The following is a 14825-nucleotide window of genomic DNA, read 5'->3' as shown; positions in this document are numbered from 1 at the left end:
CTAGCACAGCAACTGTCAGTTGTATATTTTTATGTAGTTAGTATCTATATGTGATTATTTATATAGAAATGAGGTTTAAAACATTTCTTTCCTCTGAAATACTTGTATAGCTGCCCTTTAAAAACCCAGACCATCTGTATATGGTAAAGAAATTACAGTAAGCTACAAAAAGTGGTCAGATAAATTAGAAGGAGAGTTTTGAAGTTTAAACCACATTTATACTATTGAATAGTTTCACATTATGGTAACCATCTTGAAAAAAAAAATAGTGCATATGTGCAACACCTCTTTCTAGGGGAAAAAAATGTTTACTTTTCAAATGTATGTGAATGAAATTTCTCTGATAAACACACTCCAGCTGTTTTCAGCTTCTATTTTTATAACAAAAACTTCTGCAGTTCAAATATGGCTAGCCTTACCTTAGGCTATGTGTGGTGTGCTGGTGAATGCCTATAGGCTTAGTCAGTAGAAACTCCAGCTAACAGCATTTTTGAAGATCACACTCTTAAAGGTCACCTCAATGAGCCAATAGGTTTTGCTTTTTCAAGAATGCTTTAGGTGACCTCTCTGTGTGAATTTTCACGCTTTTAAAAATCCTGAAACGATTCAGCTTTGTGCTTCACCAACCTTGAGTGAATGTCTTGAAATTAGCCACTAGAGGGCACGAATACCTATCTCCTTCAACACAGGCAAATAAATCACAATGAGCTTTGTGGGCTTACAGTTCTTAGACCTAGCTGTTATTTGCTTGTAGAAAACACTTCCAAAGAAATTAAACTTGAATGTCAGAGTTAAGAAGAAGGGAGCATGTGCTTATTCTATAAGGTTAAGGCTTAATCTCAGGTCAAATCATTACACCGCTCTTACTTGATAAAAAATATTTAGAAAATTTTCAAGTTTACTGCAAATGTTTGTGCTATAGTAACTGGAAATAAAAAGCTTAAATGGCAAAAAATGGCAAAATACAGCAGTAGCATAGTGTAAGGGTTTAGTCTGGTCTTCAGTAGTGACATAAAATGCTATTTAAAGAAATAAAGACTAAACCACAAATAGTAGTCTTTACTGCAGTACTGAGAAAGCGTCATGATCACAGAATATTTAATTGTAGCTACCTGGCAAATTCTTAACAAAACGAATAGTTCCAGTTTTGTGAACTGGAGCTCTTACATGTAGTAAATGTGTGCTGATAAAAAGAAGTATTTCAGATTTGGGATTACTGGGAAGACTGGAGTCATTGTAGAAAATTAAAATAAAGGAAACAGTGCTTACCCCAATTGACTGAGGGCAGATGGTGGCATGTTATGTAGGTGTTGCTGTTGCCAGCCAGTCACAGAGCCAAGATGAAGAGCACTGGCTGTATTAAACCCAGAGAGAGATGATATATCTGCACTGCTCAGAGAATATTCTAGATTTGAAAACAGAAAAGACAATAATTAAAAGAGAATTAAAGAGGAAGCAATTAAATAATAACTAACATCGTAATTTTCATATGTCGCTTTATAAGCCTTTTAATTTTAATTATACCAATCACATTAAGTTGCAGCAGAAAAGTAGACCTTCCTCTTCCCTCAACTCATTAACTTGGGAACAAAAAATGCACTAATAATTACTCTGTAATTTAGCAGGGTTTTTCTGGATATGGAAGATCCAAAGCATTCTCAGCTTGTATATCCACCGTAAGTAAATATGAGTTCTCAGAGAGTCAAAGATTTGAAAAACAATAATGTTTCAGTTACAGTCTTCCTTGCAGAAGCCAGCATGCAGCCTGTGTCTGAACAACACACATCTTCTCTAGGAGCATTGTCTCTATACACCAGCTTCCTCTATTCAGCAGCAATGTGCAATGGGAACTGGAAAGGACCTCTTGAGGCTTCATTTCTAGTCTCTTGCAGATAGCTATGGGATAGCCCACAAAGTAACTGAACTGTGTTTGGAAGCCAGTGAAGCTGCTTGCTCCTGCTATCCTTCTGACTTTAAGGAGGTACACTCAAGTGAAATTACCCATGGTATTAAGAAATGTCTTTTAAGTTACAGTTTTTATTACAGCCAAAGAAAGAAAGCTATCAAAGAAGTTTTCCATCCAAACAAAATAGCTAACTTTAAAAATAGACATGTCTCAAGTTAGTGACAGATACAGGGTAAGTGAATGCTGTACAGAAACATATCAACTATGATTTTTTCAGTTTCTCCCAATGAATGTTAGGTAGTTCGTTAGTCCTGAGACAGACATTTGTCATCACCTTGCTCCCTCCCCCAGCCTTTACATCTTGCTCCCATACTTACCAGTACCATATGTTGTTGAGATGGCTGATGGGTATCCTCCCATCCCTTGCCCTGGTAGAGTAGGAGTTGCTACGGAAACCACTGGAGTAGCCAATGACTGAGCAGACTGGGAGTTATTTATCCTCTGATTCTTTTAAAGTAAGTAAAATAAACATATTATTGACTAGTTTTAAGTCAGTCAGTACATAAGCTGTCTGGGTATGTTTTGTGATACATACAGTCTGATAGGAATTTCTAGAAATTAATCATTTAACATGTGGCTTTTATGAACTCTGCCAAACCTATCATTTACAAGCCTTGAAGAGACCAGTTGTCACCATAGTAACCCATTACATCAGTATCTCCTGGGTAACTGAACTAGTAACAAGTAAGATTGCTTTTATTGTTGGTAGGAGAACAGATTGTGTGAAAAACTAATGGAATATGTAAACTCTATTCCAATTGTTTTCCTTTTCACTCAAATGGAGGCAAAAAATAATAAAAAACAGAGAACTGATAGAAAAAGCCCCTAACCCAGCCCTACTGGATTATATGCTTTGTATGGCACCCCGGGATTGCTGAACACAGATGTCTTTCCAGCAGATGGTGCTCTGACTACTTCATTTTTGTGCAATAAAACAAACTTCAAACATGTTAAGACAGCTCAGCACTTACACACTTATCTTTTGGACCAGGGCACTACATGTTGCACTGTAAAAATTGTGCTAGAGAACTCTAATCTAATCTTGGGACTGGCAGGACAAAATGACCAGAGAGACACCAAAAAATATGTCATGAGGCTGCACCATCTTCAGCAGCACAAGTTTACACGCTTTCAAGGAAGCAGCAACAAGCAAACTTTATCCTAGCATATATTTAGCTTGAGTATGTGCAACAACTGCACCTGGTCTTCCATGCTGCTGGATTTCAAAAACTACGATGGCCTTGTTGTTCAGAGTAGTTACGGTAAAGTTTCCCAACACTTCACCTACACAAGTATCAATCATACAAAAGAACGGATTTGCTTTTCCCTGTTATTAAGATGAACATCGCTACCACTTACCAGGAGCAGATCAACATCCTCAGACTGAGTGCATAGGAAAGGAGCATTAAAAATTAGTGAATATAAATATTTACCAGGATGCAGATTTCTAGCTTAGGGAATAGCTTCATCTGATGATAGGGCAGCAAATTAAACACTTTCTGAGTATAGTCTGGAAAAATAACACCTCACAGATCTCTTCGTTTTCCTTCTGATGGGGTGTTTGTCTCAACTGCAAGGACAATCCACCCAGTCTGCAGCACAAGACTTTCTCTAAGACTGTGTTGCTATACCTGGTTTCAGGAGACCTCATCATTGACTGGACCCTTAGAAAATATCAGTTTCAAGGACCTTGGAATAAATCATTTGATAGAGACAGCTTGTCACTGCTTTGGTTGACTTTGAACATTTTCCTGTAGGAGACCATTTGTTACCTCTCCTCTCAGAAGGCAGCACCACATTTAAGGGGAGGGGTTAGTTTGACGTTCAAAGTTAATTTGTGACGTGTCAAGCTGAAGCAGCCAACTTAGAGGTTGTTTTAATAGTATCTGTTACATAACGGAAAAACATGCTTATTGTGTCACTTAAATTTACCATCAAGATCCTTTTTAAATTAAACTCACTTTTAATGTTAAATCACTCATGAAAGATTTGCTTGCAACCACTAACTGACTTTGGGAAGGGAACTACAAGACATGCACATGACACCTTTATGATTCAATCTTCTAGCCTGCCTAAATTTCGTTAATCTTGGCAGGAGATGCAGCAGTTTCATGCTCCTTTTTGTCCTACTCCATCTATTTACTATGCATTATTATTACAAAATGGAGATCAGAGTGATAGAGTTCAGGTTAATTTATGTGTAGTTAAACTGTCATCTGATGAGAGTCTGTGTGGTTAAACATTTAAGAAAAACACAGGAGGTTAGGAATACTCAGGGTTAAATCCAGCCTTTATAACAAACCCAGGAAAGGCTTTTCCAGCTACTAGGAAAGAGGGTGCAGAAGTTTAGACTGTACAGGACACAGCTCCTATTTTGCAACTCAGTAGAAAAAAGGGAGTAAGTAAATACAACTTCATAAAAGCAATCAAACAGGCTCTGCCTACATCCTCCCCTCAACGTCGAGCCTTAAGGTTAGAGAGAAAGACCAAAAAAGAAAGAACATGGAATGTTATTCTGATTGTAGTTGCTTGAGCAGGCCTTGAAATTCCTGAGTATCTCTTATGTGAAGGAGAGAAAAAAAAAGCTTTGAAAATGCATTACCACTGATGGCATTGTATTCTTGCTGCCAGGTGGAATAAGCACACGGAGATCTGGTTTACGGTTGTTCATTCCCAAATTCATTGGAGGCGGAGATTTTGCTTGCATATTCTTGTTCAAGTTGCCAGGTGAGACCAGCAGACCTGGCGAGTTGCGGGGGTTGCCATATCCATTCCCTGTTTAGGTACAATAAAAGAAAAAAAGAGAAGAAGAAAAAAGAGAGGTTTATAAACTCCAAGATATTTCTTAAGACTGAACACTAAATATGTCAAATAATAAAAAGAAAAAATCAAGGTAAATACCTCTGTCATGCAATGTACCTTTATAGGAAAATACAACACATGCCATATTTTCCTATCCTATTCCAGGTATAGGGCAGGTAGTGACAGGACAAGGGGGGATGGCTTTAACCTGACGGGGGAGATTGGGATGAGATTTTAGGCAGAAGTTCTTCCCTGTGAGGGTGGTAAGGCCCTGGCACAGGTTGCCCAGAGAAGCTGTGGCTGCCCCATCCCTGGCAGTGCTCAAGGCCAGGTTGGACAGGGATTGGAGCAACCTGGTCTAGTGGAAGGTGTCCCTGCCCGTGGCAAGGGGTTGGAACTGGATGAGCGTTAAGGTCCCTTCCAACACAAACTAGTCTGGGATTCTGTGATCATTAGAACAACTGGTGTTAAGATGTTTTCACTCAGGGCAGCTGACATCTCAGCAATGTGCTGAAAATAACTTCATTATGTGACTCCTTTTTACTGCACTATGGTGTATAGCACAATACACTGCACTCAAAGTAGCCAAGACCTGTTTCACTTACAAGACTATCAGGATAATCAGACATTCTTATAGCTTTAAAGAATGTCAAATCTATGTTGTGTTTTCTTGACAGCTACAGAGGATTCTGCCTTGCCTGACTTAGCCCTTTCCAGGTCATGATTTTGTTTTGTTTTTAAACAAAGGATTTGTGTAGCAAGGCTATAATTTCCAGAAGAGGCAGGGAGAGGACTAGGAAGATTCTTGAGTGTTTCTGGCTCTCTTTCACCACACTTTTCGGACCTGATTCTGTCAACACTAAAGTCAATGGTAGCAAGAGCATAACCTTATTTGGAAAATACCACCCTATCTTTCATCCTCATCTCCCCACTGCTTTCTGCATGCTCCAGGAACAGTTCAGACAGGCAAATGCTTCATTTGCCTTTTTCAGAAGAGGGTTCTCTTCTCTCACCATGCAGTACTGAAAACTGTGTATCTGTAAGGTTACTGACCTACCATTGTACTGAAAATAAGACCTTCATATTTCATGTGCCTAATTTCACCTCCTAGCCACACGAAGTGTGAGGAGATGACTTCCTAGTGTAGCCTTGGACTTCTGTCTGACAGGCTCAAGAGAGAAACACAAACTGCTTGGTCATAAAGAGGGAATAGCATGAAAACTAGTACAGAAAGAGGGAACTTTCACAGATAAATACCAAGAAAGCAATTGCTAGGGGAGGCTTTCTGTTCTGTGCTTGTCTTCTGTTCACAGCTCGCAACCTGAGACACACAACCTAGAAACAATGTGGGAAGAAGAGCTAGCGAGTGTGACTGAGTCCTGTGAGTCAAGAAGCCCTGGACCTTCAGATTCCCTCTGTAGTCCCAAAATCAGTGAAAAACTCAGTATTTCACTGGTTTTCATACATGAAATCGGGTTTACAGCCCTAGAGGACATAAATGGATCATGAAACTAAATTTCATAAAGTCTGTGACGTGGACATAAAAATGACAGTACACAAGAGTGAATCTGTCTCAGATTCATTAGGATAACTAAGTGAGCCCAAGCATGACTAACATGTAATCATGTTACCAATCTGCAAGCGCATCAGCTAATTGTATTTATCACATCAGCAAAATCCACGAAAAAAGGCTCTTAAATACAAAAATAACAATTCAGGGTCTGAAAGACCCTGAACTGTGAACACCAGACTTAGGACAAATGAAAAGTATCACAAAGTGCCTGACTTCTGTATTTGTGAGGTACCTTCAGCCACAGGTCTGACCTGGCTTGTTTATTCTCACGCTTTTTAGTATCATGTTGTCCTCAGCCTTTGTAAATAGGAATTAAGATGAAAATTTAGAAGCATTCAGATATTTCAGAGATTTTGTATTAAAATATTTTTCATAGTCAGTCTTGTTATTTCCTCAGTAATAGTGAGATAAAATGAGTTAATGAAAAAAGGGTATTTTACACTTATCAAGCTAAAATATTTCCTATTTTGTGTCAGTAGGTTGGGTTTTTAAATGAATATTTGCTCTCAACATGGATTTGCTACATATTGTGTTCTAATTGATGCTATGTGTTATCAGAGGTGACAAAATTATAAGGGGCATTTCAAATATACAACAATACTTTCTCCTAGAGAATTCAGTGCCTTTTTAAAGGTGATCTGTTACAAATGGAATACTGAAAAACTAATGACGTGGGGAACTGATCGACAGAAGAAACTGAAGCAAAGTAGAATTTCTCTGGTGCTGGTTTCATACAGGATCTGTTTTACCAACAGGAAGTAAAACTGTCTTGTGAAATCTGTTGTATGACAAGCATTTGCTCAAAAAGCGAAAACGAAGCTTTTTGAAGAAGCAATATATTTTTTTTTAGTTCTACAATATACAACCTAAGATGTTTGACTTAACAGCATGCACTGTAATCTGTATGTTTCTATGGCTGTGAATTGCAGAGAATAGAAACCCTTACAAGAAAAAACTCTCATTTTCTACATAAAATTTACTTAACATAATCCACTTTAATGTATTACGAGAAAAAAATGCATCCATATAAAACTTTACTCTTCAGAAACTTTCGCCTGATGCTTATATTACTTACTTACTGATGTACAATATTTTGGACTACGATAATGTTTCTTACGTTTATATTTTTAGAACACCAAATTATTTTTAAGAACTACTGCAATCTTCTCTTTACCAGTAGATTTCTGCTGTTCATGGCACATTATGCCAGCTAGCATTTCGGAGCCATATAATAACCATTCCTCTTTCCAGACACCAAATTGTTATTCTTTTGGTATAATGTGGACTCAGGAATGTAAGACTGTGGACCTTAAACCAATGATACAGAAACCCATCATTTGAAAATCAATGATGAATGCATGCATGTGGTTTACAGTTAAGAAGGGTCTGCATTTAAACCAGCTCTTTAAACTGTATCCTCTTTACTCAGAAAGCTGTGGCCTGCTCCGAGGCAGCTGTCCCACCTTCAGACAAATCCACTGAAGAGAATGGCCTCATTTACATTCAGAGGCAAAAAACCCATATAAGACTTCTAATATACAAATTAAAACTTCCTTCATCCTATACTTTAAAATTACACTCTGCCTGGACAATTATCAATTTAGATGTGACTGTATGCAGAACACTGCATTTCACTATCCACTTGAAAGCGCAAAAATTATATGTCATGTATGAATGGATTTCCTGATTATAGATTATAAGAAAATGAAAAACAGATGGATTTTAGAGCAAGTTGGCTTTACATTTTTATTTGGTTAAAAGCCATATTTTTGCTGGAATAGAACATTTTTAAACATTACAGATATAACTTGCAATGCATAATGAAAATAAAAACAGTAGCTACACAAGTTTTAAAGGGCATATGTCAGAATTTGCAAATTTACAGCATTTTCAATTCAAGAAGTTTTCAGAGAAAATTATTTTTCCTTGTGTTGTTTGTTATACTGCCTTGAAAGAGTAAAAATATTTTACACAGAAAAGAGCTTGTTTCTAGACAGAACCAGTGGAGCAGCACGTGTCATGAAACGCAGTGCCAGCCTTTGTATTTGGACTAATGGCAGAATATGAAGACAAATGCTTTCTGAGCATAGAATGCTCTTCTTGCGCGTGTTCCCACATTCTGCATTTAGGCACAAGTGCCACTTTAGAAGGAATTATGTCCAAGTACAGACTGCATGATTAATCCCTGCAATGCCACTTTATAAAAACATCCAGAAAAGTTATTTTTGTGCACAAGTAGTTAGTCAGTCAAGAAGAATTATTAAAAAAAAAAAAAAAAAATCATTTACTCATGGAAAACCATGATTTTAACAAACATTACAAATTCATGTACTACTCTCTTAAATGGTCACTTTCATGTTTTAAGAATGTAAAGATATGAGTAGGGCACAAGTTTATTCAGGACAGGACAGAGAGCAAAGTTTACTCCTTTTTTATCCTCTGTTGGTAACACCTGTACCTTACGTGTAGTTTTGGTCATTGCTGTTATAATGGTTGCAATTATTGACATTTTGAGTTAGGGCAATAGTTCTGTGTTGAGCATTTAAACCAGGAAACTTCTCATGTGTTAAGGTAACACAAGTGAGGGAAGAATAATTTATTTCCATGTCTCTCAACATTCTTGAACAGTACTGTCATGATTCTTTAAGTCTAGAAAATTTAGAAAATTTTTATATTTTTGTTTTCTTGAAATTTTGAACCTGTCATGTCCCTACTTGTTTCTTTTTGATTCGTGATTTCAAAGATAAAAAAAGTAAATAAACTGAATGAATAAAACCCTATGGTAGTCCTAGAAAAATGAAGAACAGGACATACAATCTACATTCCCTTTCTTTGATCTCTCTTTTATTTACTCTAATGCTTCTCATTGACCCTATGTTTAGAGAATTTACAAAATCTTTAGGAACCTGATATGCCTACCTCCCTTTAATTTTAGTAGGAAAAGTGCTTTCAGGTTCTCAAGGGAGTTTCAAAAAATGTTAATGGTCATTTCAAGTTTCCAGCAAGTATATGCTTTTGCTTGTGGAAATTATAAAAATTCTTCCAAGAAGAACAAGTGCATACTATTTCATGGAGGATTCCTGCTTCTTACAGGGTTATATTAAATGCACATGCCATATATATGTCATTATGACTGACTGCTAAGCCTATCAAAAAGAATGTTAAATTTAAAATGAATCTATAGAAACATGAGAGCCAACTATACTATAATTTAGGTCCACTTCAAAATAGATGTATATATAAAAGAATCAATGCAGGAATAGAAATTTAGCTAAATTCACACCCAGTTTTGTACCAGATTTTTTTTTTCTTTTTTTTAAGAATGGGAAGAGAATGAAAAGTACCTCAACAACTTTTTTTACATTTTTAGAAACCATATAGAAATAATATTAATAAAAAGGTAAAGATTCCTATAACAGTATAAGACTAAGCTGGTGTCCAGGTCTCCCTGTAACTCATTGATTCCTGCCATGCAGGTTGTAAAACTGTCAGTGTGAATTTCTTGCTCTTTAAGTCTAAAGCTATGTAAAGGTCTTTAATGGCAATACAGTTGTCAAAATTATTTCTAACCCTTGGGCTAGTGCCCTATAAAATCTGGAACATCCTTACAATCTACTTTATGTGTGCCATTTGCAGGTGTACACTACTGCTGCTGCTAAAAGGTATGTGTACCCCATACTGCAGCAACTGGGGTCAGATTTCACAGAATCAGAATGGTTTGGGTTGGAAGGGACCTGAAAGCCCATCCAGTTCCAACCCCCTGCCATGGGCAGGGACAGCTTCCACTAGACCAGGCTGATCCATCTAGCCTGGCCTTGAACACTGCCAGGGAACACTTGAACACTTCTCTGGGCACCCTGTGCCAGCGGCTCAGCACCCTCACAGGGAAGAACTTCTGCCTAAGATCTAATCTAAAACTGTATTATCTGTTTCTTTTAGGACAGAGATGATGCTTCTCAAGCAGAAGCTGAAAGCAAAGAAGTGGCTCTTCGGCCACTTAACACAGAGCACACTGCAAAACACACTTCAGTAAATCTAAGGACATGCTGTGAGTCTAGGAGGGTAGAAATCTGAGATGCTTTTTCAGTCAAATGGAGAAATAGATGAGTTTACGTGGATGTAGAATGAAAGACCATGAGAACAGAAACCTGACTTGTTTATCAAAGGCCATTAAACTTCATGCAAATACTTTACTGCTGAGTCAACTGCATAACTAAGTACATGGCACTCACCAATAGTGTGGTTATATTTTGTGGCTATAATAAGATCTGTATTTAAATGTTTCTGAAGTAGTTCTTGCACCAAGTATACTTCCACTTTAGCGTAGGAGTTCACACCTTAGTAAAATAAATGTAAATGTGGCACCTGACTGCCTACAGAATGTGCCTATGGCTACCCACATAAGGAACTGTGAGCAACCTTTCAAAACATTTCGTATTGCAGTTAGGTTTCCCACGCTGCAGGCAGGTATTTCAGCACATCTTTTGACTTCTTCCTTGCAACCTTTGGAATAGGGCTACATCTCATAGGGTCTGTTGCAAATCTTACACTGAGAGAAGGGGGAGTACTCTTTCTTGTTCAAGGATGATCATCCTTAATCCTCCCTAAATTGCAATTATTGTGAAAAATCACTTGAGAAAATTACACAGTGGTTCTCAGTTTTGTGCTTTATAAATATGACGTCTGTAGTTCAAACACATGGGCACTGCATCGCGAGCATCAGAATTATATTTCTGTATGTTACAAGTTCTTAAGGTTCAAACAAAATGTCAGAGATCACAGAGTCATTTAAAAGGGCTGTTTACCATGGCAAAACCCCTACCCTGCCCCTGTCCCATGTGTGGTAGCTAGTACCATGAGGATCGTCACAGGGTGATGTTACCGACCTTGTGTAGTGCTCACCATTCACTGTTCATGTCTGCAAGGGTTAGTCCATGCTCTACACTAAGGTTTAGTCTAGTAGGAGAGGTTGACACCAAAACCCATGCTCATCTGAAATTTAGCTTGTGAAACAGCTTTCCCCAAAATCTTGCAGTAACTGACATAGGCCTGATCTGTTACTATGTGCAGCATGCACAAATCCTATCTGGTTCTCATCCATCTGAGATAAACCTCTCTCAAAAACATGTTTTCAGGACTTAGCTGGCCTCTTACAATTGGAAATGAATTCTTATTCCAGTAAACCAATTAATTAATGCGTATTAGGAGCTTGTATCTTCCTCCATTTTGTATGCTAGCTGAAACGATGCTCCATTCTAGTCCTATTTATACAAAAAACAAGCTGTATTTTTTTTTATTATTTAATATGAGCTGTTCTAGAGTCAGAAGAAAGGAAAAAAAAACCCACCTGACAAGACACAAAAAAACTTATATTACTGAAAAGTATAACCTTTTCTAAATATACACAGGAGAAAGACTTCCTAGGACAAGTAGAAGACTTATCTATCTCGCCTCTTGACTGCCTGAATCTTTGACGAATCATCTGCTTTTAACAAACTGTTTGCTGATGACAAATAATTTCCCTATTTTTACTTTTTTTCAAATCAACTCTCATTTTGGGGAAATTGCTTTTTAACGGAAAATATTTCAAGACAAGAAGCAATTCCAAGTATAAACTGAACACATTATTTGGAAATAATGAACTTTCTTGATTCCACAAAGAAACTTTAGAAATAACTGTGGTTTTGTTTTTGTATTTTTTTTTTAACATATAGCTAAACTGTTGGTTTTTGTTGAATGCACAATTACTGAAAATTAAAGAGTGGATAATTTAAAACTGTCACAAAAGTTTCAGGACTACCTATACTAAAGGCAAATGATATATACTTATATTTTAAACTTACTAATATTATTAGAACAGATATGCCCACAAAGGAAAGTGTTTTGCACATAGATAATACTACTTAGATTTGTTTTGAAAAGAAAAAATCAGTAACTAACCTAGCCTTATCTCCTCTGGCTTTTGTTTCTGGAAGACTGCTCCAACTGCTACCAGAGGAAAAATCAGCTTGCAAGAGATTTGGAAAACAAATAGAATTTATGGACTTAATATCTTACTTGGGGAATCATGTTAAAATTTAAAGAGCAGGGGTCATGTTAACTCAAGCCAGGAGCTTCCATGTATGGCTGCAGTCCCAGCTTCCAGAGGTTAAAAGCATTTCTTGCTTTCTTTCTCAGAGCAAAGTCATTGCTGCATTCCAGATCCAGGAGGCATCACCTATCTCTTTCAGGACAGGCATGAAATACAGATGTTTGCTAATTTGCAGTGCCTTTTTCTATATTCTGAATTTGAACAAGAATACAGACTGCAGTGTGCAAAACAAGACACTGTGGTGTCTTAATGAGCAAGAGTGCACAGACAAAAATCTCAGTGAAATCTCTGTCTCAGTGAAGTGAAGCACAAAATTTCCCCAGACTTCACGACAGAAAGGATTTTATCTAAAGAATCCAAATTATTCTTGTGAAACATTTGAAACTGCTTGTCATAAAGGAAGTCAATCATGCCTGCCTTTACAAATGCACTTACAAAGAACCACAGCTTATATGACTCACTTAATTGTTCATTACATGTGAACTTAGGGCTTTTTTCCTTTCAAGCTGTCTCTTTATAAATACAAATATTGAGACTGTTGATTAAAGAGATGATGAGACAGAGAATAACTAAATAAATTACTAAGTCAATACTTATACAGCTGATGGAAACCTAATAAAGTCCAAATTTTCACAGATTTTCACTGAGATCTACTCAGTTTATGTGGATGTCTTCCTTGGTAAGAGGCAGACTTACAAGTTGGGAGAAAATACGTGCATTCAACCTTTGTATATGACATCCATTGCCGAGATATTTTTAACTTTTACATGGACAGCAGCATCCATCCTTTCAAACTTAACCTCAAAGTTTGACTGATGTGGTTTCTACCTGTCTGAAAACAGTCTGAATAAAGTGTGTAAAACAGATCAGTTGCTCAGCACAGAAACAGGACTTAATTTTGGAAAGGCCTGAGTTGCTACCTACACAGATATGAAATTGAGGTACTGCTACATAGACAATTTCCTTCCTACTGTGTATTAGAGCTGTTAGACAAGTTCTAGTGTTCTTTCTGCTTTATCACAAATCTCCTGTCTATAGGCACTTCCCTTAAAACACCAAGGGAAAAAAAAAAGTATATATTTTCCTTATATGGAGGAAAGCTTGGAAAAGAAACACTTAAATGTGAGTGGAAACAGAGAAAAGGAGAGCTGTTATGTTTTCCATTTCTTATCCTCCTTTACGGTTTTAAGCCAACCTGTCAATTTATGAATTCTTACTGTTTGGATTTGGCACTATTGCATCACAAGCTCTGTTATGAATGACTGCATGTTCTTTCTTTTGGACTGCAAACTTCCTTGGACAGGAACTATTGTTTACTATACTTTTGTACCGCCTCTTGCCCAATCTTTGGATCAGAGGTCTGTGGGTGACTGCACTCATCAAATAATAAGGGAAGGGCAATGACTTATCATGCTTTCCCTGGCAAACCCAGTCCTAACAGGTTGCCCATAAACTGTGGTTTGGGAATCATTGTTCCAAGCTCACTTGTTTATTTAACATATTCCACACTTGTAGAGTAAGAATTATTTTCTCTTTACTATGCCAAGCATTTCAGGGCACAGTAGAGAATATTTATATAACCTTTTAATTCCCTTTTTTTTTTTTTTTTTTTTAGTATTAGTTTGCTTATTTATAGTTTCAAAAGACTAACGCAGCTAGGTGCCTTCAAAATCCTTGCTTATTTTTGGTACTGCTTGTAGGCTTATCTGGGCAGATGGCTTCTCTTTTAGTCAATCACTCCTTTTGAGACGATACAATCCAGATTGTATTTACCTGATACAGTAGCCTCTACCTGAGGGCTTTTAAATTAAAAGACCCTACTATTTCATATATTCCCATGTGGCTTGAAATACTAGTAGAATATATAACACATTCACCCACAATCACTACAAGACCAAGAAAAGAAAAATGAGCAGGGAAGCACTAGCAAATTATGATACTGGCTGGCAGATCCAGGACCTCAATCCTCAGCAGATGAGAAGGTAACTGTTAGCTTGTGGTTAATTTCCAGGAGGAAATGACTAGCTACTGATTTATACGTAAATACGGGATGTTATTAAAAAGACATGGGATGAATTAAAAAGACATGGGATGCACTACTGATCTTTTCAGTTTCTAATGATTTTAAAGAACAGGTTTGAGGATGCTTGATTTGAAAAGAACAAGCACTTAGTCCCATGGACAGCAGCTGAAGAAACAGTTTGCAGTTTGCACCTTTAGTTTAATTTAATGTCAAGATGGAGACAGTACATAAATCAAATAGTGAAACAAACAAGTTACAGAAAGTAAATAAACAATTAAAGCAAGGATTTTTTTTTTTTTCCATTATACCCATCCTGTCTTTAAAACTGGAGATTTAATTTTTCCTTTTTACTATTTATAACAGTTTCAAA

At 37.0% G+C, this 14825-nt stretch overlaps 1 protein-coding gene across 17 annotated transcripts in view; it reads right to left on the bottom strand.

Moving 5' to 3' along the window:
• MEF2C (myocyte enhancer factor 2C) overlaps nt 1–14825 on the bottom strand; it is a 137914-nt gene that overhangs the window by 10134 nt on the left and 112955 nt on the right. For all 17 annotated transcript variants that reach the window (XM_065663579.1, XM_065663577.1, XM_065663578.1 and 14 more), the window contains 3 exons: nt 4569–4741; nt 2284–2413; nt 1270–1405 (listed from right to left, as the gene is read on the bottom strand). In XM_065663579.1, coding sequence (XP_065519651.1) covers nt 1270–1405; nt 2284–2413; nt 4569–4741 — 439 coding nt within the window. The remainder of the gene's footprint in view (nt 1–1269; nt 1406–2283; nt 2414–4568; nt 4742–14825) is intronic.

Source organism: Lathamus discolor, chromosome Z (genome assembly GCF_037157495.1).
Source record: "Lathamus discolor isolate bLatDis1 chromosome Z, bLatDis1.hap1, whole genome shotgun sequence".
Classification (NCBI taxonomy): Eukaryota; Metazoa; Chordata; class Aves; order Psittaciformes; family Psittacidae; genus Lathamus; species Lathamus discolor.
The sequence above is the reverse complement of the archived record's forward strand: the minus strand, read 5'-3'. Positions and strand labels throughout refer to the sequence as shown.